The sequence below is a fragment of the Scyliorhinus torazame genome, chromosome 4 (assembly GCF_047496885.1).
Source record: "Scyliorhinus torazame isolate Kashiwa2021f chromosome 4, sScyTor2.1, whole genome shotgun sequence".
NCBI classification, from domain to species: Eukaryota; Metazoa; Chordata; class Chondrichthyes; order Carcharhiniformes; family Scyliorhinidae; genus Scyliorhinus; species Scyliorhinus torazame.
In genome coordinates this window covers 75,709,784-75,737,280 of record NC_092710.1, presented here as the reverse complement: position 1 = coordinate 75,737,280, position 27,497 = coordinate 75,709,784, and the positions used below count along the sequence as shown (strand labels likewise).

Here is a 27,497-nt window from a genome sequence, read left to right as displayed (position 1 = left end):
GACTCTATGACACTGACTGGTGTATCTCAGTCCCTCCCTTTCTTCGAGTGTCTCTCACCTGGGCCCGAGACTCCGTGGACATATCCAAACATGCTCTCTCGCTCCTCGTTGCGAATCTTCGGCAGTTTCTCAAAGTCCATGTTGGCCGTCTGTGATTAATATGGGTGATGCTTGAGAGAAACATGGAAGTGCGGTGTTAAAGGGGAGACATGCAGCTGGGACCTTGACATAGGAAAGTCAGGCTGTACACTGAGAGGCAATCTGAGAAACCCCACTGCGCTACATATAATCACAGGAAACAACAGTCTACGTCCCTCACAATCTTATAAACCTCTATCAGGTCGCCCCTCAACCTTCACTGCTCCAAGGTAAACAGCCCTAGCCTATCCAATCTCTCCCCATTGCTCCAACCCTCCAGCCCAGGCATCATCCTGGCAAATCTCTGTATCATCTACAGTGCAATCACATCCTTCCTATCGTGTGGCGACCAGAACTGTGTACAGTATTGGCCTCCTTATTCAAGGAAAGATGTAAATGCATTGGAAACCGTTCAGAGAAGGTTTCCAAAATGAATCACTTCACATTTATCTAGGTTGAACTCCATCTGCCACTTCTCAGCCCAGCTCTGCATCCTGTCAATGTCCTGTTGTAACCTGCAACAGCCCTCGACACTATCTACAACTCCCCAACCTTCGTGTCATCGGCAAACTTACTTACCCACCCTTCCACGTCCTCATCCAAGTCATTTATAAAAGCCACAAAGAGCAGAGGTCCCAGAACAGATCCCTGCGGGACACCACTGGTCACCGACCTCCAGGCGCAATACTTGCCATCCACTGCCACTCGCTGTCGCCAGATGTTCCGAGTGCCTCATTGCAACGGCAAGGTCAACAGTGGATGGCTATCCACCTCTGCAAGTCCGCTCTAACCCTGTTCGCCAAGCTTGTAAAATTCAGCTTGCGAAGCCTCGGACAATCCTGGGCCACCTGAACCCCCAAACAGGGAAAACGTGGTCCCCCCAGATGGAATGGCAATCCCCTCAACCCATCACCTCCCCTCAGAGGGATAACCACAAAATATTCACTCTTCCCAACATTTAATTTATATCCTGAAAAGGAACTGAACCCCTGCAATATCCCCATTATCTCCCCCATAACTGGCCCTGGATTTCTAACATACAGTAAAAGGTTGTCCGCACGGAGGGACACCATGGGCGGGATTCTCCGACCCCCCGCCGGTTGCCGAATTCTCCGGCACCGGATGTTCGTCGGGGGTGCCCCCCCCCCCCCCCCCTCCGGCGATTCTCCGGCCGCGATGGGCCGAAGTCCCGCTGCTGGAATGCCAGTCCCGCCGGCGAGAATCAAACCACCTCTCTTACTGGCGGGACAAGGCGGCGCGGGCGCGGGGCGATCTGGCCCCGGGGGGGGGGGGGGGGGGTGCCCCCACGGTGGCCTGGCCCGCGATCGGGGCCCACCGATCCGCGGGCGGGCCTGTGCCGTGGGGGCGCTCTTTCCCTTCCGCCTCCTCCACGGTCTCCACCATGGCGGAGGCGGGAAAGACCCCCTCCACTGCGCCTGCGCGGGGATGCCGTGAGCGGCCGCTGACACTCCCGTGCATGCGCCACCCGGCAAAGTCAGTTTCGCGCCGTCTTGTCAAATTCTACCGTGAGCCCATCGGGCCCCAACACCTTCCCCGCTGCATCTGACCCAGAGCCCTGTGGACCTCCTCCAACCCCATCGGCACCTCCAAAGCCTCCCGCAACTCATCCCACCCGAGGAAACTCCAAGCCCTCCAAAAACTCAACCATCTCCGGCTCCTCCTCTGGCGGCTCCGACCTGTGAAGTGCCTCATAAAAGGAACAAACACCTCATTAATTTTCTCTGGGGTAGCTGGACTCCCAGTGGAGGCACGTCAGGTGGCTCCCGCTAGAGTCCTTGGATTTTGGCCCTTTTCACCCAGTTTTGGGGGGGGGGGCGGTTGTGGGTAAACTTATCCCAATAGAGTTGTGGCACTAGAGGATGTAAAAATCCCAAAGAAAGAATATTGGGAGAAAGGGGGCGAGGGCTAGCCCTCCGGCAGAGTCGGCGACAGTGCGGAGTATAGCTTGCCGGGTGGGGTGGCGCCCATTACAGCGGACATGTTGGCCGAGGGGATGGCGGTGGAGTTTGAACGGCAATTTGCCAAACATTTCGAGCGGCAAGGGAAGGAGATGCTGGACACTGAAGAATTCGGTGGAAGATTCTCTGGCCCCAATAAAGCTCTTGGAAAGACGTCAGAGTGTGGGAGCACGGTGAGGTGCTGAAGGGGGCGGGGGGGAGCACTGTCGCGACACAGTGACCAGGCCCGCCTCGCTGGAACTGCAGTTGCTGAAGGTGGAGGACAGAAATAAAGGGTTGAGGGCCTTGAGAACAGGTCGTGATGGCAGAACCTCAGGATTGCGGCAGGCCTGCCTGAAGTTGTGGAGGGCCCGAGGCCGACCGAGTATTTTGCAAAGATGTTCGCAAAGCTGTTGGAGGTGGAGGATGCCCTTGAGCTGGAAAGGGCCCACCGGTCGCTCCTGCCAAAGCCACGGGCTGACGAGCCGTCAAGAGCGATGATTATCTGCTTTTATAGCTACCAGAGGAAGGAGCAGGTATTGAGATGGGCCCATGGGCCCAGCAGAATCGGGAGGTGAGGTGGGAAGGCAGTGGTTTTCGGATATACCAGGATGTGACGGGACGGTGGAGCTGGCGAAAAGGCGTGCGGCCTTTAACAGGGTGAAGGCAGCGCTCTTTGAGAGCGGACTGCGCTTCGGGGTGGACGACCAGGCGAGGCTGAGGGTCACGCACAACTTCAGGGACCGTTACTTTGAGATGGCGGAGGAGGCGTTCGTGAGGGCAGAAGGATTGGGACTGAACTGAGATGGACATTAGAACTTTGGGGTGGCGAGTGGGATGAGGGGGTATGTTCTTTGTCCCATTCGTGGGGTGGGGCTGGGGGCCATCTTGGATGGGCTCTGGTGGCTTTTAGGAATCATGTGGGGGGGGGGGGCGGGGATTAGATTATCCCTCGCAGCAGACATGGCTGACATGCAGGGGCGGAGTTGGGGGGCGGGAGTTGGGTGGGGGGTTGGTGAGGGGCACCTGGTTCGGTTGGTAACATGGAGTGAGCAGTGGTTGGGAGGGCCGGTAAAGCGGGCGAGGGTTTTCGCCACCTGAAGGGCCGCCAGCCCATGTGACGCCGCTGGAGGAGCCCCATCCGCGGGCGAAAGGCCAGGTCAGGCTTCGTCAGAACTGGGTTAGTCAGGGGTTTCACTCGGTCTTTGATAGTCGGGTCCAGGCAGGGGGCAGGGATACTGATTAACAAGAGAGTGCGGTTTCAGATGGAGAAGGTGATGGCGGATCAGGGGGGCAGATACGTGGATAGTCACGGGTACTTTGGAGGGACGTCGGTCTGTTGGTTAGCGGGTACGCCCCCAATTGGGATGATGTAGGGTTCACGAAGAAGATGTTAGCGGCCATCCCCGACGTGGACACCCATCAGTTGATTCTTGGGGTGGGGGGGGCTAGAATACAGTCCCGAACCCGAGAGTGGATTGATCTAAGCCAAGGTCTTTGGCCCCATTTGGGGGTGCAAAGGTGTTGGTGGTGTTTCTGAAGGTGATGGGGGAATGGGGCGGGGGGGGGGAGTAGACCAGTGGGGGTTTCTAAATCTGGGAGTAGTGCGAACTCTTTCTTTTCTCTGGCGCACAACGCATGCACTCTTTTTCATCTCCCTGCTGTTCAAACCCTGAGTGAAAAACCCGACGCACCAAGGCTTTCCCCAAGCTGATCTGATCCCGCACCCGCAGGTGTGTTACCTGTAGGAACACTGCATGGGCCCCAGCTCTTTCAAATGTGTAAAAATCTCTTATTCTCTTCACAGCCTCCCCCCCACCCCCCCTCCAAAGCTCTATCCGTTCCAGGTGATCAACCTTGTTGGTGGTCTGCTGCTTCCCACCCCCTCTCGAATCAGACATTGCACCGTAGTGCAATATCCCTACCCAAATCCCTGGGTCCCAGGCCCATCTAAGATGGCCGCCAGCCCCAGCCACCCAGTCAGACAAAGGAAAACCGCACGTCACTGTCAGGCCCCCCCCCCCCCCCCACTGATTCCTCCACAGACTTCTTGGTGCCACCTCCTCCCTCATCCCCCCACCACAGAAACATAAAACTATAACTAGACCTATTGCGCCCCTCCCAACCTGACCCCAACAGGCCGCAGCCTCTCTCCCCACTAGCAAACAGGGTCCCATTAGCATATCCCCTCAAACAATGGCCAATACATCCCTTCTCCCCCCACCCCCCAACCATACCCAAACCCCGACAAGATCAACAAACCTCTCTCCCCTCCAAGAGAAAAAAACCCAAAGGGACACGTTGATACGCAATCAATATACTCGAGACGAAGGTATTCAGTAACTGAGGCTTTAATGCACTAGAACTGATCCCCAGCAGCTTCGTAACAGAAAGTGAAGGCTGCTGGGCCGACACCATCTCTTATACCCCGCCTTCAGGGCGGAGCTACTTCACACAGCCAATGGTAGACTCCAGGGTCTCAACCAATGGCGTCGGCCTCTCAGGTACCGCAATTACCACACACATACCAATCCCCTTTTACAACCATCCGCTTGTCCCAAAGAGCAAAAGTGAAACAGTGGTAAAAACAGCAACATATCTACACCATACAAACACCCCCTTCATACACAGAGTCCAAAATAATCCTCGTCACTGCGGTCCCAACTCCTTCTCCAGCCTGGCAAAAAAGTTATAATTCGGACCCATTGTAACCATTAACTGGGCCGGATACACCACTCCAAACCTCACACCTTTATTATTAAACCTCCTCTAGCCTCTACAACCCTCCCAATCTCTGTAACCTCCTCCAGACACTACATCCCTCCCTATCCCTGTAACCTCCTCCGGACTCTACATCCCTCCCTATCTCTATAACCTCCTCCAGGCCCGATATCCCTCCCTATCTCTGTATCCTCCTCCAGCCCCTACAACCCTCCCTATCTCTGTAACCTCCTCCAGCCCCAACAACCCTCCCTAACTCTGTAACCTCCTCCAGCCCCAACAACCCTCCCTATCTCTGTAACCTCCTCCAGACACTACATCCCTCCCTATCCCTGTAACCTCCTCCGGACTCTACATCCCTCCCTATCTCTATAACCTCCTCCAGGCCCGATATCCCTCCCTATCTCTGTATCCTCCTCCAGCCCCTACAACCCTCCCTAACTCTGTAACCTCCTCCAGCCCCAACAACCCTCCCTATCTCTGTAACCTCCTCCAGCCCCTACAATCCTCCCTATCTCTGTAACCTCCTCCAGCCCCTACAACCCTCCCTATCTCTGTAACCTCCTCCAGCCCCTACAATACTCCCTATCTCTGTAACCTCCTCCAGCCCCAACAACCCTCCCTATCTCTGTAACCTCCTCCAGCCCCTACAACCCTCCCTATCTCTGTAACCTCCTCCAGTCCCTACAACCCTCCCTATCTCTGTAACCTCCTCATGCCCCGACAACCCTCCCTATCCCTATAACCTCCCCCTGCCCCTACAACTCTCCCTATCTCTGTAACCTCCTCCAGACCCCTGCAACCTTCCCTATCTCTGTAACCTCCTCCAGCCCCTACAACCCTCCCTATCTCTGTAACCTCCTCCAGCCCCTACAACACTCCCTATCTCTGTAACCTCCTCCAGCCCCAACAACCCTCCCTATCTCTGTAACCTCCTCCAGCCCCTACAACCCTCCCTATCTCTGTAACCTCCTCCAGCCCCTACAACCCTCCCTATCTCTGTAACCTCCTCCAGCCCCTACAATCCTCCCTATCTCTGTAACCTCCTCCAGTCCCTACAATCCTCCCTATCTCTGTAACCTCCTCGTGCCCCTACAACCCTCCCTATCCCTATAACCTCCCCCTGCGCCTACAACTCTCCCTATCTCTGTAACCTCCTCCAGCCCCTACAACCCTCCCTATCTCTGTAACCTCCTCCAGCCCTCAACAACCCTCCCACTCTTCAATGAAGGGTGCAGGAGGGCATGCCAGGAGCAGCACCAAGCGTACCTAAAAATGAGATGTCATCCTGGCGAAGGTACAACACCGGACTACTTGCATGCCAAATAACATAAGCAGCAAATGATAAACAGAGCTAAGCAGTTCCACAATGTAAGGAGCCTCTTTTAAATCCTGGTCTGACCCTTGTTTTCCCTTTCAATCCCTTCCTTTCTGGCTGCTTTTAAATTGCGGACTTTGGTTAAACTCAAAACACCCCTGGTTTAAGGTGTCAGGCGAACTTGCCCGGGCAGTCCGCTCAAGGCAGTATGCTACGTGGCATAGTCCAGTGGTGTCATTGTGATGGACTTGGCTTGCAGCCAATCGACTCTGAAATTCCGGGTCTTGTTTGATTCTCGATTGTGATTGGTGGAGTCATTCTGAAGCTTCTAGAAAGCCCTGCAAAGAAAGGCAGGCTGGCTCTCGGGCTTTGGTTTCATTTTTGGGACAGAGTTCAAGGAGCTTGAAGTTCTCTCTGCCTGCAGTTGGAAGCTCTGTTTTCTTCTCAACCGAGCTGGTAGGCATTCCCTATGAAACTGTTTTCCAAGTAGGTTTTCGATTGGAACAAGAAGCTTGTGAGTACAAGACCTGCAGTGGGATTCTCCGACTCCCCGCTGGGTCGTTGGCAGCACCCCCCCCCCCGGCAATTCTCCGATGGGCCGAGCGGCCGTCGGTTTCTGGCCCGTCTCGCCGGCGTGGATTGGGCATGGTCCCACACGGCGGGAGCTGGCATGTAAGTCGGCTGGGGCGGTCCTCGGGGGGGGCGGAGGTGGATTCGACCCCGGGGGCGGGGGGGGGGGGGGGCCCCCACGGTGGCCTGGCCCGCGATCGGGGCCCACCGATCTGCGGGCGGGCCTGTGCCGTGGGGGCGCTCCTTCCTTCGGCGCCGGCCCCTGCGGGAGTCCGCCATGGCCGGCACGGAGACGAGGAACCCCCGCGCACGCGCCAGGACACTGTATCCTTCCTTCGGTTCAATGATTCGAATACCCACTTTTAAATTTTCACGTTGAGGACTTCAGATTGACATGGTGAGGCTGGTAGTCCATCTGGTGGACACAACGTAGCATTGCACGGACCCGAGGCGAAGCTTCTCTGTGATAGCCCAAGTCAGTTGAGGGTGAAGTGACTCTCCAGAGGAATTCCAGCAGCCTGCCGGGGTCGAAGTGAAGGCAGATTCCACGAGACCCAAACCAACCGATGGTTTTCAACAACGTTGCATTTTGAGAAAATCAATGCCTGCAAAGACCAAACCTCAGCAGCTAAGATACCGATCACTTGTTCCGTTTAATCCCCATTATTTTGATCCTTCCCCTGCCCCACTGTGTGTCTGTCTTGTATGTGTGTGTGTGGGTGGAGGGTGGGACGGGGTTAGGGGGACAATTAAATTAGCAGACCATTGTTCTGTTATCACCATCACATGTCTAACTCTTCCCTTGTTGTAAATAAACAGCTGTTTTGTGTGTCACTTACAAATCTGGTGCCTGGAACTCATTGCAACATTCGAGGGTCAAAGGTCTCAGGAAACCATGCAAATGATTGGTTAATTCACTTGTGCGGTGACTCCGGGGCTGGAATGGACCGCATACTAACCCAGAGTGTCGTGACAATAACCAATGGATAAGATCTAAGCTCTGCAGACCTGCCAGAACCAGCTGTGAATGGTGGTGGACAATTCAGCAGCTCACTGGAGGAGGAGGCTCCACAAATATCCCCATCCTCTCATGATGGAGGAGCCCAGCACATCTGTGCAAAAGTTGCATTCGCAACAATCTTCAGCCAGATGTGCCGAGTGGATGATCCGTCTCGGTCTCCTCCGGAGGTCCCCAGCATCACAGACGTCAGTCTGCAGCCAATCCGATTCGCTCCACGTGGTATCAAGAGACGGCCGGAGGCACTGGGTACTGCAAAGGCTATGGGCCCTGACAATATCCCGGCAATACGACTGAAGACTTGTGCTCCAGAGCTTGCCGCACCCTTAGCTACGTTGTTCCAGTACAGCTACAACACTGGCATCTCCCCGGCAACGTGGAGAATTGCCCAGGTATGTCCTGTACACAGAAAGCAGAACAAATCCAATCCAGCCAAATGTCGCCCTATCAGTCTACTCACCATCCTCAGCAAAGTGATGGAAGGAGTCATCAACAGTGCGACCAAGCGGCACTTACTCAGCAATAACCTGCTCACGGACGCTCAGTTTGGGTTCCGCAGGGTCACTCAGCTCCTGACCTCATTACAACCTTGGTTCAAACATGGAGAAAAGAGCTGATTGCCAGAGGTGAGGTGCGAGTGACTGCCCTCGACATCAAGGCAGCATTTGAGCAAGTATGGCATCAAGGAGCCGGAGCTAAACTGTAGTCAATGGGAATCAGGGGAAACTCCGCTGGTTGGAGTCATACCTGACACAAAGGAAGATGATTGTGGTGGTTGGAGGTCAATCATCTCAGCTCCAACTCCTCAGGGTAGTGTCCGAGGCCCCACCATCTTCAGCTGCTTCATCAATGACGTGCCTTCCATGATCAGGTCAGAAGTGGGGATGTTCACTGATGACTGCACAATGTTCAGCACTGTGCGGAGTCTGCACATCCTCCCCGTGTGTGCGTGGGTTTCCCCGGGGTGCTCCGGTTTCCTCCCACAGTCCAAAGATGTGCAGGTTAGGTGGATTGGCCATGATAAATTGCCCTTAGTGTCCAAAATTGCCCTTAGTGTTGGGTGGGGTTACTGGGTTATGGGGATAGGGTGGAGGTGTGGGCTTGGGTGGGGTGCTCTTTCCAAGAGCCGGTGCAGACTCAATGGGCCGAATGGCCTCCTTCTGCACTGTAAATTCTATGATTCATGACTCCTCGGACACTGTCCAAATGCAGCAAGACCTGGACAGTATCCAGGCTCGGGCTAACAAGTGGCAAGTTACATTTGCGCCACACAAGTGCCAGGCAATGACCGTCTCCTACAAGAGAAGATCGAACCATCACTCCTTGACATTCAATGGTAATACCGAGGCTGAATCCCCCACAATCAACATCCTGGTGGTTACCATTGATCAGAAACTGAAATGGACTAGCCGTATTAATAGTGAGGCTACCAGAGCAGGTCTGAGGCTAGGAATCCTACGGTGAATAACTCACCTCCTGACTCCCCAAAGCCTGTCCACCATCTACAAGGTACAAGTCAGGAGTGTGATGGAATACTCTCCACTTCCCTGGGTGAGTGCAGCCCCAACAACACTCAAGAAACTCGACACCATCCAGGACAAAGCAGCCCCGCTTGATTGCTCCTCCTTCCACAAACATTCACTCCCTCCACCACCGACGCACAGTGGCAGCCGTGCGCACCATCTACAAGATGCACTGCAGGAACTCACCAAGTCTCCTTAGACAGCACCTCCCAAACCCACGACCACTCCCATCTAGAAGGACAAGAGCAGCAGATACCTGGGAACCCCACCACCTGGAGGTTCCCCTCCAAGTCACTCACCCCCCTGACTTGGAAATATATTGTGTGATGAATGTAGAAATTGTCATGTAATTTATTTTATATTTGTGACAGTAATGTTATTAAAAACCCAGGTTTAAAATACATACAGGCAGTATGTCTGCTAAAACTGCAATCAGGGTGTCATGAAAGGTGAGGAAATCATTCATTCCAACCACGTTGTCACAGATAAAGAACTAATGGCTTGATGGAAGTTCCCTGGAGTATAGATAATTTATGGGGGATTGTATTTAGCCCTAGCTGAGCAGGTAATGGAACTTAGTGGGATACAGGTGATGTATTAATGGGAGAAGCCAGGCCTGTCTGTAGCTTTGCAGTCTGTTATAAGATTTTAATTTGAACAGCAGTTAGGCCAAATGCTATTAGGTTGAGCAGAGGTGTACTAGATCTGCTCTGGAAAGGATCTCCCTCCAAAGGTCTCTGCAGAGCTAAGTAAGTAACCCGATTTGTTAACTTTATTTGTAAGTGGCATTTGAACAGTATCGGGCTGCTTAATCGGAATTAGTGGCTGTTGTGGAGAGGCTAAAGTTTTTCTTTTATTTAATAACTCTTGAACTGATAATTATAAAGCTATTTTCTTTGATTTTAATGTTATTTATGTGTTTAAATTAAAGGTAGCTTGATTATAAAAGATACCTATTGGTCAGAGACACCCCTCTGGGGTGAAGTATATGTTCCTCACAATTTTACAAATTTAAATTGTTTGGTGTTCTCGCCGATATCCTAACAAAGGTTGGGGACTGGGCCAGTATCCTAACAATAGTTATTTCATTGTTCCTGGGTCAAAATCCTGGAGCCCAATTCCTAACAGCAGTGGGTGTGACCTATACCACATAGGCTGCAGCAGTTCAAGAAGGCAGCTACCCACCACATTCTCAAGGGGAAATTAGGTATGGCCGATCAATGTTGGCCTCACCAGCGAAGCCCACAGCATTGTATTAATACAAAACATTCTGTGGCCCCTTTCAGCTCCTCGAGCCCTAACTACCTCTGTAACTTCATCAGCCTAAAACAACCCAGTAACCACCTCCAGCGCCTACAAACCTCCCTATCTCTGTAACCTCCTCCAGTCCCCACAACCCTCCCAATCTCTGTAACCTCCTCCAGCCCCTACAACCCTCCCTATCTCCGTAACCTCCTTCAGCCCCTACAAACCTCCCTATCTCTGTAACCTCCTCCAGCCCCTACAACCCTCCCTATCTCTGGAATGTCCTCCAGTACCTACAACCCTCCCTATCTCTGTAACCTCCTCCAGTTCCTGCAACCCTCCCTATCACTGTAACCACGTCCAGCTCCTACAACCCTCCCTTTCTCTGTAACCTCCTCCAGTTCCTGCAACCCTCCCTATCTCTGTAACCTCTTCCAGTTCCTGCAACCCTCCCTATCTCTGTAACCTCCTCCAGTTCCTGCAACCCTCCCTATCACTGTAACCACGTCCAGCTCCTACAACCTTCTCTTTCTCTGTAACCACCTCCAGCCCCTACAACCCTCCCTATCTCTGTAACCTCCTCCAGCCCCTACTACCATCCCTATCTCTGTAATCTTCTCCAACCCCTACAACCCTTCCTATCTCTGTAACCTCCTCCAGCCCTTACAACCCTCCCTATCTCTGTAACCTCCTCCAGTCTCTAGAAACCTTCCTATCTCTGTAGCCTCCTCCAGCCCCGATAACCCTCCCCATCTCTGTAACCTTCTCCAGTCCGTACAACCCTCCCTATCTCTGTAACCTGCTCCAGCTCCTCCAACCCTCCCTATCTCTGTAGCTTCTCCAGCTCCTACAACCCTCCCTATCTCTGTCACCTTCTCCAGCTCCTACAACCCTCCCTATCTCTGTAACCTCCTCAAGCCCCTACAACCCTCCCTATCTCGGTAACCTCCTCCAGCTCCTACAACCCTCCCTATCTCTGTAACCTCCTCCAGCTCCTACAACCCTCCCTATCTCTGTAACCTCCTCAGGCTCCTACAATCTTTGCTTTCTCTGTAACCTCCTCCTGTCCCTACAAACCTCTCTATCTCTGTAACCTCCTCCAGTCCCTATACCCTCCCTATCTCTGAAACCTCCTCCAGTCCCTATACCCTCCCTATCTCTGTAACATCCACCAACCCCTACAACCTTCCCTAACTCTGTAACCTCCACCAGCCCCTACAACCCTCCCTATCTCTGTAACCTCCTCCAGCTCCTACAACCCTCCCTATCTCTGTAACCTCCTCCAGTCCTGATAATGTCCCTATCTCAGTAACCTCCTCCAGTCCCTGTACCCTCCCTATCTCTGGAACATCCACCAACCCCTACAACCTTCCCTATCTCTGGAACCTCCTCCAGTCCCTATACACTCCCTATCTCTGGAACATCCACCAACCCCTACAACCTTCCCTATCTCTGGAACCTCCTCCAGTCCCTATACACTCCCTATCTCTGGAACATCCACCAACCCCTACAACCTTCCCTATCTCTGGAACCTCCTCCAGTCCCTACAACCCTCCCTATCTCTGTAACCTCCTCCAGCCCCTACAACCCTCCCTATCTCTGTAACCTCCTCCAGCCCTTACAACCCTCCCTATCTCTGTAACCTCCTCCAGTCTATAGAAACCTTCCTATCTCTGTAACCTCCTCCAGCCCCGATAACCCTCCCCATCTCTGTAACCTTCTCCAGTCCGTACAACCCTCCCTATCTCTGTAACCTGCTCCATTAATTATACTCTCCCTATCTCTGTAACCTCCTCCAGCCCCGACAACCCTTCCTATCTCTGTAACCTCCTCCAGTCCCTACAAACCTCCCTATCTCTGTAACATCCCCCAGCCCCTACAGCCCTCCCTATCTCGGTAACCTCCTCCAGCTCCTACAACCCTCCCTATCTCTGTAACCTCCTCCAGCCCCTACAACCCTCCCTATCTCTGTAACCTCCTCCAGCCCCTACAATCTTTCCTTTCTCTGTAACCTCCTCCAGCCCCGACAACCCTCCCTATCTCTGTAACCTCCTCCAGTCCCTATACCCTCCCTATCTCTGTAACCTCCTCCAGTCCCTATACCCTCCCTATCTCTGTAACCTCCTCCAGTCCCTATACCCTCCCTATCTCTGTAACCTTCTCCTGTCCTGATACTGTCCCTATCTCTGTAACCTCCTCCAGTTCCTGCAACCCTCCCTATCACTGTAACCACGTCCAGCTCCTACAACCTTCTCTTTCTCTGTAACCACCTCCAGCCCCTACAACCCTCCCTATCTCTGTAACCTCCTCCAGCCCCTACTACCATCCCTATCTCTGTAATCTTCTCCAACCCCTACAACCCTTCCTATCTCTGTAACCTCCTCCAGCCCTTACAACCCTCCCTATCTCTGTAACCTCCTCCAGTCTCTAGAAACCTTCCTATCTCTGTAGCCTCCTCCAGCCCCGATAACCCTCCCCATCTCTGTAACCTTCTCCAGTCCGTACAACCCTCCCTATCTCTGTAACCTGCTCCAGCTCCTCCAACCCTCCCTATCTCTGTAGCTTCTCCAGCTCCTACAACCCTCCCTATCTCTGTCACCTTCTCCAGCTCCTACAACCCTCCCTATCTCTGTAACCTCCTCAAGCCCCTACAACCCTCCCTATCTCGGTAACCTCCTCCAGCTCCTACAACCCTCCCTATCTCTGTAACCTCCTCCAGCTCCTACAACCCTCCCTATCTCTGTAACCTCCTCAGGCTCCTACAATCTTTGCTTTCTCTGTAACCTCCTCCTGTCCCTACAAACCTCTCTATCTCTGTAACCTCCTCCAGTCCCTATACCCTCCCTATCTCTGAAACCTCCTCCAGTCCCTATACCCTCCCTATCTCTGTAACATCCACCAACCCCTACAACCTTCCCTAACTCTGTAACCTCCACCAGCCCCTACAACCCTCCCTATCTCTGTAACCTCCTCCAGCTCCTACAACCCTCCCTATCTCTGTAACCTCCTCCAGTCCTGATAATGTCCCTATCTCAGTAACCTCCTCCAGTCCCTGTACCCTCCCTATCTCTGGAACATCCACCAACCCCTACAACCTTCCCTATCTCTGTAACCTCCTCCAGTCCCTATACACTCCCTATCTCTGTAACCTCCTCCAGCCCCTACAACCCTCCCTATCTCTGTAACCTCCTCCAGCCCTTACAACCCTCCCTATCTCTGTAACCTCCTCCAGTCTATAGAAACCTTCCTATCTCTGTAACCTCCTCCAGCCCCGATAACCCTCCCCATCTCTGTAACCTTCTCCAGTCCGTACAACCCTCCCTATCTCTGTAACCTGCTCCATTAATTATACTCTCCCTATCTCTGTAACCTCCTCCAGCCCCGACAACCCTTCCTATCTCTGTAACCTCCTCCAGTCCCTACAAACCTCCCTATCTCTGTAACATCCCCCAGCCCCTACAGCCCTCCCTATCTCGGTAACCTCCTCCAGCTCCTACAACCCTCCCTATCTCTGTAACCTCCTCCAGCCCCTACAACCCTCCCTATCTCTGTAACCTCCTCCAGCCCCTACAATCTTTCCTTTCTCTGTAACCTCCTCCAGCCCCGACAACCCTCCCTATCTCTGTAACCTCCTCCAGTCCCTATACCCTCCCTATCTCTGTAACCTCCTCCAGTCCCTATACCCTCCCTATCTCTGTAACCTTCTCCTGTCCTGATACTGTCCCTATCTCTGTAACCTCCTCCAGCTCCTACAATCCTCCCTATCTCTGTAACCTCCTCCAGTCCCTATACCCTCCCTATGTCTGGAACATCCACCAACCTCTACAACCTTCCCTATCTCTGTAACCTCCTCCAGCCCTTACAACCCTCCCTATCTCTGTAACCTGTTCCAGTCCCTACAATCCTCCCTATCTCTGTAACCTGCTCCAGTCCCTACAACCCTCCCTATCTCTGTAACCTCCTCCAGTCCCTACAACCCTCCCTATCTCTGTAACCTCCTCCAGCTCTTACATCCCTCCCTATCTCTGTAACCTCCTCCAGCTCTTACAACCCTCCCTATCTCTGTAACCTCCTCCAGCTCTTACAATCCTCCCTATCTCTGTAACCTCCTCCAGCCCCTACAACCCTCCCTATCTCTGTAACCTCCGCCATCCCCTACAACCCTCCCTATCTCAGTAATCTCCTCCAGCTCTTACAACCCTCCCTATCTCTGTAACCTCCTCCAGTCCCTACAACCCTCCCTATCTCTGAAACCTTCCCCAGTCCCTACAACCCTCCCTATCTCTGAATCCTCGGCTGGTCCCTACAATCGTCCAACATTGCCACACTCCTTTAATTTTAGCTTCTGGATCCTTTCCCAGTTTCAACCTAATCTCACATGTTGTCTCTGTCTTTCTCGCTCTGAGATGTTCCTCAATATTTACCTCTTTAACTGAGTTTTTCACCACCTGCCCCTGACGATAGGTGGCTCAGTGTTTGATTACACACTTGGGCAAGGTATTGGAAATATCCTTCCACTGCAGGTGTTATAACAACAGATAAATGTTGTTGAATGAGGACAGAGAGACTTGAAGGAGAGGGAGATGCAATCAGAGATTATTATCTTCAGTTTACATAACATCAGGAACTTATCTGATTGCTAACAACAGCAACAGAGTCAAGAGTCAAGGGCAAAAATCCCGATTTCAGAATGTCCCATACTTCCAACGGATGGTCAACTCAACCCCTCCCACTCCCCGCGTACACTCTCCCCTATCACGGTCTCCCCCATTCAATCCCCTCTCACTCACCACGTACACTCTCCCCTATCACAGTCTCCCCATTCAAACCCCTCTCACTCCTCACGTGCACTCTCCTCTATCACAGTCTCCCCATTCAATCCCCTCTCACACCCCACGTACACTCTCCCCTATCACAGTCTCCCCATTCAATCCCCTCTCACTCCCCGCGTACACTCTCCCCTATCACAGTCTGCCCCATTCAATCCCCTCTCACTCCCCACGTACTCTCTCCCCTATCACAGTCTCCCCCATTCAATCCCCTCTCACTCCCCACGTACACTCTCCCCATCACAGTCTCCCCAATCAATCCCCTCCCACTCCCCACGTACACTCTCCCCAATCACAGTCTCCCCATTCAATCCCCTCTCACTCCTCACGTACACTCTCCCCTATCACAGTCTCCCCCATTCAATCCCCTCTCACTCCCCACGTACACTCTCCCCTATCACAGTCTCCCCATTCAAACCCCTCTCACTCCCCACGTACACTCTCCCCTATCACAGTCTCCCCCATTCAATCCCCTCTCACTCCCCACGTACACTCTCCCCTATCACAGTCTCCCCCATTCAATCCCCTCTCACTCCCCACGTACACTCTCCCCATCACAGTCTCCCCAATCAATCCCCTCCCACTCCCCACGTACACTCTCCCCAATCACAGTCTCCCCATTCAATCCCCTCTCACTCCTCACGTACACTCTCCCCTATCACAGTCTCCCCCATTCAATCCCCTCTCACTCCCCACGTACACTCTCCCCTATCACAGTCTCCCCATTCAAACCTCTCTCACTCCCCACGTACACTCTCCCCTATCACAGTCTCCCCCATTCAATCCCCTCTCACTCCCCACGTACACTCTCCCCTATCACAGTCTCCCCCATTCAATCCCCTCTCACTCCCCACGTACACTCTCCCCATCACAGTCTCCCCATTCAATCCCCTCCCACTCCCAACGTACACTCTCCCCAATCTCAGTCTCCCCATTCAATCCCCTCCCACTCCCCACGTACACTCTCCCCAATCACAGTCTCTACCCCCATTCAATCCCCTCTCACTCCCCACGTACACTCTCCCCTATCACAGCCTCTACCCCCATTCAATCCCCTCTCACTCCCCACGTACACTCTCCCCTATCACAGTCTCCCCCATTCAATCCCCTCTCACTCCCCACGTACACTCTCCCCTATCACAGCCTCTACGCCCATTCAATCCCCTCTCACTCCCCATGTACACTCTCCCCTATCACAGTCTCTACCCCCATTCAATCCCCTCTCACTCCCCACGTACACTCTCCCCTATCACAGCCTCTACCCCCATTCAATCCCCTCTCACTCCCCACGTACACTCTCCCCTATCACAGTCTCCCCCATTCAATCCCCTCTCACTCCCCACGTACACTCTCCCCTATCACAGCCTCTACCCCCATTCAATCCCCTCTCATTCCCCACGTACAGTCTCCCCTATCACAGCCTCTATCTCCATTCAATCCCCTCTCACTCCCCACGTACACTCTCCCCTATCACAGCCTCTACCCCCATTCAATCCCCTCTCACTCCCCACGTACACTCTCCCCTATCACAGCCTCTACCCCCAATCAATCCCCTCTCACTCCCCACGTATACTCTCCCCTATCACAGCCTCTACCCCCATTCAATCCCCTCTCACTCCCCACGTACACTCTCCCCTATCACAGTCTCCCCATTCAATCCCCTCTCACTCCCCACGTACACTCTCCCCTATCACAGCCTCTACCCCCATTCAATCCCCTCTCACTCCCCACGTACACTCTCCCCTATCACAGTCTCCCCATTCAATCCCCTCTCACTCCCCACGTACACTCTCCCCTATCACAGTCTCCCCATTCAAACCCCTCTCACTCCCCACGTGCACTCTCCCCTATCACAGTCTCCCCCATTCAATCCCCTCTCACTCCCCACGTACACTCTCCCCTATCACAGTCTCCCCCATTCAATCCCCTCTCACTCCCCACGTACACTCTCCCCATCACTGTCTCCCCAATCAATCCCCTCCCACTCCCCACGTACACTCTCCCCAATCACAGTCTCCCCAATCAATCCCCTCCCACTCCCCACGTACACTCTCCCCAATCACTGTCTCCCCCATTCAATCCCCTCTCACTCCCCACGTACACTCTTCCCATCACAGCTTCTACACCCATTCAATCCCCTCTCACTCCCCATGTACACTCTCCCCTATCACAGTCTCTACCCCCATTCAATCCCCTCTCACTCCCCACGTACACTCTCCCCTATCACAGCCTCTACCCCCATTCAATCACCTCTCACTCCCCACGTACACTCTCCCCTATCACAGTCTCCCCCATTCAATCCCCTCTCACTCCCCATGTACACTCTCCCCTATCACAGCCTCTACCCCCATTCAATCCCCTCTCATTCCCCACGTACAGTCTCCCCTATCACAGCCACTATCCCCATTCAATCCCCTCTCACTCCCCACGTACACTCTCCCCTATCACAGCCTCTACCCCCATTCAATCCCCTCTCACTCCCCACGTACACTCTCCCCTATCACAGCCTCTACCCCCATTCAATCACCTCTCACTCCCTACGTATTCTCTCCCCTATCACAGCCTCTACCCCATTCAATCCCCTCTCACTCCCCACGTACACTCTCCCCTATCACAGTCTCCCCCATTCAATCCCCTCTCACTCCCCGCGTACACTCTCCCCTATCACAACCTCTACTCCCATTCAATCCCCTCTCACTTCCCGCGTACACTCTCCCAATCACAGTCTCCCCATTCAATCCCCTCTCACTCCCCATGTACACTCTCCCCTATCACAGCCTCTACCCCCATTCAATCCCCTCTCACTCCCCACGTACACTCTCCCCTATCACAGTCTCCCCCATTCAACCTCCTCTCACTCCCCGGGTATACTCTCCCCTATCACAGTCTCCCCATTCAAGCCCCTCTCACTCCCCACGTACACTCTCCCCTATCACAGTCTCCCCATTCAATCCCCTCTCACTCCCCATGTACACTCTCCCCTATCACAGTCTCCCCCATTCAATCCCCTCTCGCTCCCCGCGTACACTCTCCCCTATCAGCCTCCCCATTCAATCCCCTCTCACTCCCCGCGTACACTCTCCCCTATCACAGTCTCCCCCATTCAATCCCCTCTCACTCCCCACGTACACTCTCCCCTATCACAGCCTCTAACCCCATTCAATCCCCTCTCACTCCCCACGTACACTCTCCCCGATCACAGTATCCCCCATTCAATCCCCTCTCACTCCCCACGTACACTCTCCCCTATCACAGCCTCTACCCCCATTCAATCCCCTCTCACTCCCCACGTACACTCTCCCCTATCACAGTCTCCACCATTCAATCTCCTCTCACTCCCCGGGTACACTCTCCCCTATCACAGTCTCCCCATTCAATCCCCTCTCACTCCCCGCATACACTCTCCCCTATCACAGTCTCCCCCATTCAATCCCCTCTCCTTCCCCACGTACACTCTCCCCTATCACAGTCTCCCCCATTCAATCCCCTCTCACTCCCCACGTACACTCTCCCCATCACAGTCTCCCCATTCAATCCCCTCCCACTCCCAACGTACACTCTCCCCAATCTCAGTCTCCCCATTCAATCCCCTCCCACTCCCCACGTACACTCTCCCCAATCACTGTCTCCCACATTCAATCCCCTCTCGCTCCCCACGTACACTCTCCCCATCACAGCCTCTACGCCCATTCAATCCCCTCTCACTCCCCATGTACACTCTCCCCTATCACAGTCTCTACCCCCATTCAATCCCCTCTCACTCCCCACGTACACTCTCCCCTATCACAGCCTCTACCCCCATTCAATCCCCTCTCACTCCCCACGTACACTCTCCCCTAACACAGTCTCCCCCATTCAATCCCCTCTCACTCCCCACGTACACTCTCCCCTATCACAGCCTCTACCCCCATTCAATCCCCTCTCATTCCCCACGTACAGTCTCCCCTATCACAGCCTCTATCTCCATTCAATCCCCTCTCACTCCCCACGTACACTCTCCCCTATCACAGCCTCTACCCCCATTCAATCCCCTCTCACTCCCCACGTACACTCTCCCCTATCACAGCCTCTACCCCCAATCAATCCCCTCTCACTCCCCACGTATACTCTCCCCTATCACAGCCTCTACCCCCATTCAATCCCCTCTCACTCCCCACGTACACTCTCCCCTATCACAGTCTCCCCATTCAATCCCCTCTCACTCCCCACGTACACTCTCCCCTATCACAGCCTCTACCCCCATTCAATCCCCTCTCACTCCCCACGTACACTCTCCCCTATCACAGTCTCCCCATTCAATCCCCTCTCACTCCCCACGTACACGCTCCCCTATCACAGTCTCCCCATTCAAACCCCTCTCACTCCCCACGTGCACTCTCCCCTATCACAGTCTCCCCCATTCAATCCCCTCTCACTCCCCACGTACACTCTCCCCTATCACAGTCTCCCCCATTCAATCCCCTCTCACTCCCCACGTACACTCTCCCCATCACTGTCTCCCCAATCAATCCCCTCCCACTCCCCACGTACACTCTCCCCAATCACAGTCTCCCCAATTAATCCCCTCCCACTCCCCACGTACACTCTCCCCAATCACTGTCTCCCCCATTCAATCCCCTCTCACTCCCCACGTACACTCTTCCCATCACAGCTTCTACACCCATTCAATCCCCTCTCACTCCCCATGTACACTCTCCCCTATCACAGTCTCTACCCCCATTCAATCCCCTCTCACTCCCCACGTACACTCTCCCCTATCACAGCCTCTACCCCCATTCAATCCCCTCTCACTCCCCACGTACACTCTCCCCTATCACAGTCTCCCCCATTCAATCCCCTCTCACTCCCCATGTACACTCTCCCCTATCACAGCCTCTACCCCCATTCAATCCCCTCTCATTCCCCACGTACAGTCTCCGTATCACAGCCACTATCCCCATTCAATCCCCTCTCACTCCCCACGTACACTCTCCCCTATCACAGCCTCTACCCCCATTCAAGCCCCTCTCACTCCCCACGTACACTCTCCCCTATCACAGCCTCTACCCCCATTCAATCCCCTCTCACTCCCCACGTATTCTCTCCCCTATCACAGCCTCTACCCCATTCAATCCCCTCTCACTCCCCACGTACACTCTCCCCTATCACAGTCTCCCCCATTCAATCCCCTCTCACTCCCCGCGTACACTCTCCCCTATCACAGCCTCTACTCCCATTCAATCCCCTCTCACTCCCCGCGTACACTCTCCCAATCACAGTCTCCCCATTCAATCCCCTCTCACTCCCCATGTACACTCTCCCCTATCACAGCCTCTACCCCCATTCAATCCCCTCTCACTCCCCACGTACACTCTCCCCTATCACAGTCTCCCCCATTCAACCTCCTCTCACTCCCCGGGTATACTCTCCCCTATCACAGTCTCCCCATTCAAGCCCCTCTCACTCCCCACGTACACTCTCCCCTATCACAGTCTCCCCATTCAATCCCCTCTCACTCCCCATGTACACTCTCCCCTATCACAGTCTCCCCCATTCAATCCCCTCTCGCTCCCCGCGTACACTCTCCCCTATCAGTCTCCCCAGTCAATCCCCTCTCACTCCCCGCGTACACTCTCCCCTATCACAGTCTCCCCCATTCAATCCCCTCTCACTCCCCACGTACACTCTCCCCTATCACAGCCTCTACCCCCATTCAATCCCCTCTCACTCCCCACGTACACTCTCCCCGATCACAGTCTCCCCCATTCAATCCCCTCTCACTCCCCACGTACACTCTCCCCTATCACAGCCTCTACCCCCATTCAATCCCCTCTCACTCCCCACGTACACTCTCCCCTATCACAGTCTCCACCATTCAATCTCCTCTCACTCCCCGGGTACACGCTCCCCTATCACAGTCTCCCCATTCAATCCCCTCTCACTCCCCGCATACACTCTCCCCTATCACAGTCTCCCCATTCAATCCCCTCTCACTCCCCACGTACACTCTCCCCTATCACAGTCTCCCCAGTCAATCCCCTCTCACTCCCCACGTACACTCTCCCCTATTACTGTCTCCCCATTCAAACCCCTCTCACTCCCCACGTACACTCTCCCCTATCACAGTCTCCCCCATTCAATCCCCTCTCACTCCCCACGTACACTCTCCCCATCACAGTCTCCCCATTCAATCCCCTCCCACTCCCAACGTACACTCTCCCCAATCTCAGTCTCCCCATTCAATCCCCTCCCACTCCCCACGTACACTCTCCCCAATCACTGTCTCCCACATTCAATCCCCTCTCGCTCCCCACGTACACTCTCCCCATCACAGCCTCTACGCCCATTCAATCCCCTCTCACTCCCCATGTACACTCTCCCCTATCACAGTCTCTACCCCCATTCAATCCCCTCTCACTCCCCACGTACACTCTCCCCTATCACAGCCTCTACCCCCATTCAATCCCCTCTCACTCCCCACGTACACTCTCCCCTAACACAGTCTCCCCCATTCAATCCCCTCTCACTCCCCACGTACACTCTCCCCTATCACAGCCTCTACCCCCATTCAATCCCCTCTCATTCCCCACGTACAGTCTCCCCTATCACAGCCTCTATCTCCATTCAATCCCCTCTCACTCCCCACGTACACTCTCCCCTATCACAGCCTCTACCCCCATTCAATCCCCTCTCACTCCCCACGTACACTCTCCCCTATCACAGCCTCTACCCCCAATCAATCCCCTCTCACTCCCCACGTATACTCTCCCCTATCACAGCCTCTACCCCCATTCAATCCCCTCTCACTCCCCACGTACACTCTCCCCTATCACAGTCTCCCCATTCAATCCCCTCTCACTCCCCACGTACACTCTCCCCTATCACAGCCTCTACCCCCATTCAATCCCCTCTCACTCCCCACGTACACTCTCCCCTATCACAGTCTCCCCATTCAATCCCCTCTCACTCCCCACGTACACGCTCCCCTATCACAGTCTCCCCATTCAAACCCCTCTCACTCCCCACGTGCACTCTCCCCTATCACAGTCTCCCCCATTCAATCCCCTCTCACTCCCCACGTACACTCTCCCCTATCACAGTCTCCCCCATTCAATCCCCTCTCACTCCCCACGTACACTCTCCCCATCACTGTCTCCCCAATCAATCCCCTCCCACTCCCCACGTACACTCTCCCCAATCACAGTCTCCCCAATTAATCCCCTCCCACTCCCCACGTACACTCTCCCCAATCACTGTCTCCCCCATTCAATCCCCTCTCACTCCCCACGTACACTCTTCCCATCACAGCTTCTACACCCATTCAATCCCCTCTCACTCCCCATGTACACTCTCCCCTATCACAGTCTCTACCCCCATTCAATCCCCTCTCACTCCCCACGTACACTCTCCCCTATCACAGCCTCTACCCCCATTCAATCCCCTCTCACTCCCCACGTACACTCTCCCCTATCACAGTCTCCCCCATTCAATCCCCTCTCACTCCCCATGTACACTCTCCCCTATCACAGCCTCTACCCCCATTCAATCCCCTCTCATTCCCCACGTACAGTCTCCGTATCACAGCCACTATCCCCATTCAATCCCCTCTCACTCCCCACGTACACTCTCCCCTATCACAGCCTCTACCCCCATTCAATCCCCTCTCACTCCCCACGTACACTCTCCCCTATCACAGCCTCTACCCCCATTCAATCCCCTCTCACTCCCCACGTATTCTCTCCCCTATCACAGCCTCTACCCCATTCAATCCCCTCTCACTCCCCACGTACACTCTCCCCTATCACAGTCTCCCCCATTCAATCCCCTCTCACTCCCCGCGTACACTCTCCCCTATCACAGCCTCTACTCCCATTCAATCCCCTCTCACTCCCCGCGTACACTCTCCCAATCACAGTCTCCCCATTCAATCCCCTCTCACTCCCCATGTACACTCTCCCCTATCACAGCCTCTACCCCCATTCAATCCCCTCTCACTCCCCACGTACACTCTCCCCTATCACAGTCTCCCCCATTCAACCTCCTCTCACTCCCCGGGTATACTCTCCCCTATCACAGTCTCCCCATTCAAGCCCCTCTCACTCCCCACGTACACTCTCCCCTATCACAGTCTCCCCATTCAATCCCCTCTCACTCCCCATGTACACTCTCCCCTATCACAGTCTCCCCCATTCAATCCCCTCTCGCTCCCCGCGTACACTCTCCCCTATCAGTCTCCCCAGTCAATCCCCTCTCACTCCCCGCGTACACTCTCCCCTATCACAGTCTCCCCCATTCAATCCCCTCTCACTCCCCACGTACACTCTCCCCTATCACAGCCTCTACCCCCATTCAATCCCCTCTCACTCCCCACGTACACTCTCCCCGATCACAGTCTCCCCCATTCAATCCCCTCTCACTCCCCACGTACACTCTCCCCTATCACAGCCTCTACCCCCATTCAATCCCCTCTCACTCCCCACGTACACTCTCCCCTATCACAGTCTCCACCATTCAATCTCCTCTCACTCCCCGGGTACACGCTCCCCTATCACAGTCTCCCCATTCAATCCCCTCTCACTCCCCGCATACACTCTCCCCTATCACAGTCTCCCCATTCAATCCCCTCTCACTCCCCACGTACACTCTCCCCTATCACAGTCTCCCCAGTCAATCCCCTCTCACTCCCCACGTACACTCTCCCCTATTACTGTCTCCCCATTCAAACCCCTCTCACTCCCCACGTACACTCTCCCCTATCACAGTCTCCCCCATTCAATCCCCTCTCACTCCCCACGTACACTCTCCCCTATCACAGTCTCCCCAATTCAATCCCCTCTCACTCCCCACGTACACTCTCCCCATCACAGTCTCCCAAATCAATCCCCTCTCACTCCCCACGTACACTCTCCCCAATCACAGTCTCCCCATTCAATCCGCTCCCACTCCCCACGTACACTCTCCCCAATCACTGTCTCCCCCATTCAATCCCCTCTCACTCCCCACGTACACTCTCCCCATCACAGCCTCTACCCCCATTCAATCCCGTCTCACTCCCCACGTACACTCTCCCCTATCACAGTCTCCCCCATTCAATCCCCTCTCACTCCCCACGTACGCTCTCCCCTATCACAGCCTCTACCCCCATTCAATCCCCTCTCACTCCCCACGTACACTCTCCCCATCACAGCCTCTACCCCCATTCAATCCCCTCTCACTCCCCACGTACACTCTCCCCTATCACAGTCTCCCCCATTCAATCCCCTCTCACTCCCCACGTACGCTCTCCCCTATCACAGCCTCTACCCCCATTCAATCCCCTCTCATTCCCCACGTACACTCTCCCCTATCACAGCCTCTATCCCCATTCAATCCCCTCTCACTCCCCACGTACACTCTCCCCATCACAGCCTCTACCCGCATTCAAACCCCTCTCACTCCCCACGTACACTCTCCCCTATCACAGCCTCTACCCCCATTCAATCCCCTCTCACTCCCCACGTATACTCTCCCCTATCACAGCCTCTACCCCCATTCAATCCCCTCTCACTCCCCGCATACACTCTCCCAATCACAGTCTCCCCATTCAATCCCCTCTCACTCCCCATGTACACTCTCCCCTATCACAGCCTCTACCCCCATTCAATCACCTCTCACTCCCCACGTACACTCTCCCCTATCACAGTCTCCCCATTCAATCCCCTCTCACTCCCCATGTACACTCTCCCCTATCACAGTCTCCCCCATTCAATCCCCTCTCACTCCCCGCGTACACTCTCCCCTATCAGTCTCCCCATTCAATCCCCTCTCACTCCCCGCGTACACTCTCCCCTATCACAGTCTCCCCCATTCAATCCCCTCTCACTCCCCAGGTACACTCTCCCCTATCACAGCGTCTACCCCCATTCAATCCACTCTCACTCCCCACGTACACTCTCCCCTATCACAGTCTCCCCATTCAATCCCCTCTCACTCCCCATGTACACTCTCCCCTATCACAGTCTCCCCCATTCAATCCCCTCTCGCTCCCCGCGTACACTCTCCCCTATCAGTCTCCCCATTCAATCCCCTCTCAAACCCGCGTACACTCTCCCCTATCACAGTCTCCCCCATTCAATCCCCTCTCACTCCCCACGTACACTCTCCCCTATCACAGCCTCTACCCCCATTCAATCCCCTCTCACTCCCCACGTACACTCTCCCCGATCACAGTCTCCCCCATTCAATCCCCTCTCACTCCCCACGTACACTCTCCCCTATCACAGCCTCTACCCCCATTCAATCCCCTCTCACTCCCCACGTACACTCTCCCCTATCACAGTCTCCACCATTCAATCTCCTCTCACTCCCCGGGTACACGCTCCCCTATCACAGTCTCCCCATTCAATCCCCTCTCACACCCCGCATACACTCTCCCCTAACACAGTCTCCCCATTCAATCCCCTCTCACTCCCCACGTACACTCTCCCCTATCACAGTCTCCCCAGTCAATCCCCTCTCACTCCCCACGTACACTCTCCCCTATTACTGTCTCCCCATTCAAACCCCTCTCACTCCCCACGTACACTCTCCCCTATCACAGTCTCCCCCATTCAATCCCCTCTCACTCCCCACGTACACTCTCCCCTATCACAGTCTCCCCCATTCAATCCCCTCTCACTCCCCACGTACACTCTCCCCATCACAGTCTCCCCATTCAATCCCCTCTCACTCCCCACGTACACTCTCCCCAATCACAGTCTCCCCATTCAATCCGCTCCCACTCCCCACGTACACTCTCCCCAATCACTGTCTCCCCCATTCAATCCCCTCTCACTCCCCACGTACACTCTCCCCATCACAGCCTCTACCCCCATTCAATCCCGTCTCACTCCCCATGTACACTCTACCCTATCACAGTCTCTACCCCCATTCAATCCCCTCTCACTCCCCACGTACACTCTCCCCATCACAGCCTCTACCCCCATTCAATCCCCTCTCACTCCCCACGTACACTCTCCCCTATCACAGTCTCCCCCATTCAATCCCCTCTCACTCCCCACGTACGCTCTCCCCTATCACAGCCTCTACCCCCATTCAATCCCCTCTCATTCCCCACGTACACTCTCCCCTATCACAGCCTCTATCCCCATTCAATCCCCTCTCACTCCCCACGTACACTCTCCCCGTCACAGCCTCTACCCGCATTCAAACCCCTCTCACTCCCCACGTACACTCTCCCCTATCACAGCCTCTACCCCCATTCAATCCCCTCTCACTCCCCACGTATACTCTCCCCTATCACAGCCTCTACCCCCATTCAATCCCCTCTCACTCCCCGCATACACTCTCCCAATCACAGTCTCCCCATTCAATCCCCTCTCACTCCCCATGTACACTCTCCCCTATCACAGCCTCTACCCCCATTCAATCCCCTCTCACTCCCCACGTACACTCTCCCCTATCACAGTCTCCCCATTCAATCCCCTCTCACTCCCCACGTACACTCTCCCCTATCACAGTCTCCCCCATTCAACCTCCTCTCACTCCCCGGGTATACTCTCCCCTATCACAGTCTCCCCATTCAAGCCCCTCTCACTCCCCACGTACACTCTCCCCTATCACAGTCTCCCCATTCAATCCCCTCTCACTCCCCATGTACACTCTCCCCTATCACAGTCTCCCCCATTCAATCCCCTCTCGCTCCCCGCGTACACTCTCCCCTATCAGTCTCCCCAGTCAATCCCCTCTCACTCCCCGCGTACACTCTCCCCTATCACAGTCTCCCCCATTCAATCCCCTCTCACTCCCCACGTACACTCTCCCCTATCACAGCCTCTACCCCCATTCAATCCCCTCTCACTCCCCACGTACACTCTCCCCGATCACAGTCTCCCCCATTCAATCCCCTCTCACTCCCCACGTACACTCTCCCCTATCACAGCCTCTACCCCCATTCAATCCCCTCTCACTCCCCACGTACACTCTCCCCTATCACAGTCTCCACCATTCAATCTCCTCTCACTCCCCGGGTACACGCTCCCCTATCACAGTCTCCCCATTCAATCCCCTCTCACTCCCCGCATACACTCTCCCCTATCACAGTCTCCCCATTCAATCCCCTCTCACTCCCCACGTACACTCTCCCCTATCACAGTCTCCCCAGTCAATCCCCTCTCACTCCCCACGTACACTCTCCCCTATTACTGTCTCCCCATTCAA

The 27,497-nt window shown here is 54.5% G+C and overlaps 1 protein-coding gene across 2 annotated transcripts in view; it reads right to left on the bottom strand.

Moving 5' to 3' along the window:
- LOC140410310 (V-type proton ATPase catalytic subunit A-like) overlaps positions 1 to 27,497 on the bottom strand; it is a 179,651-nt gene that overhangs the window by 132,020 nt on the left and 20,134 nt on the right. The window contains exon 2 of one of the 2 annotated variants that reach the window (XM_072498292.1): positions 59 to 170. The exons of the other annotated variant lie outside the window; for it this stretch is intronic. Coding sequence (XP_072354393.1) covers positions 59 to 140 — 82 coding nt within the window. The 5' untranslated portion in view covers positions 141 to 170. The remainder of the gene's footprint in view (positions 1 to 58; positions 171 to 27,497) is intronic. 2 annotated transcript variants of the gene reach the window in all.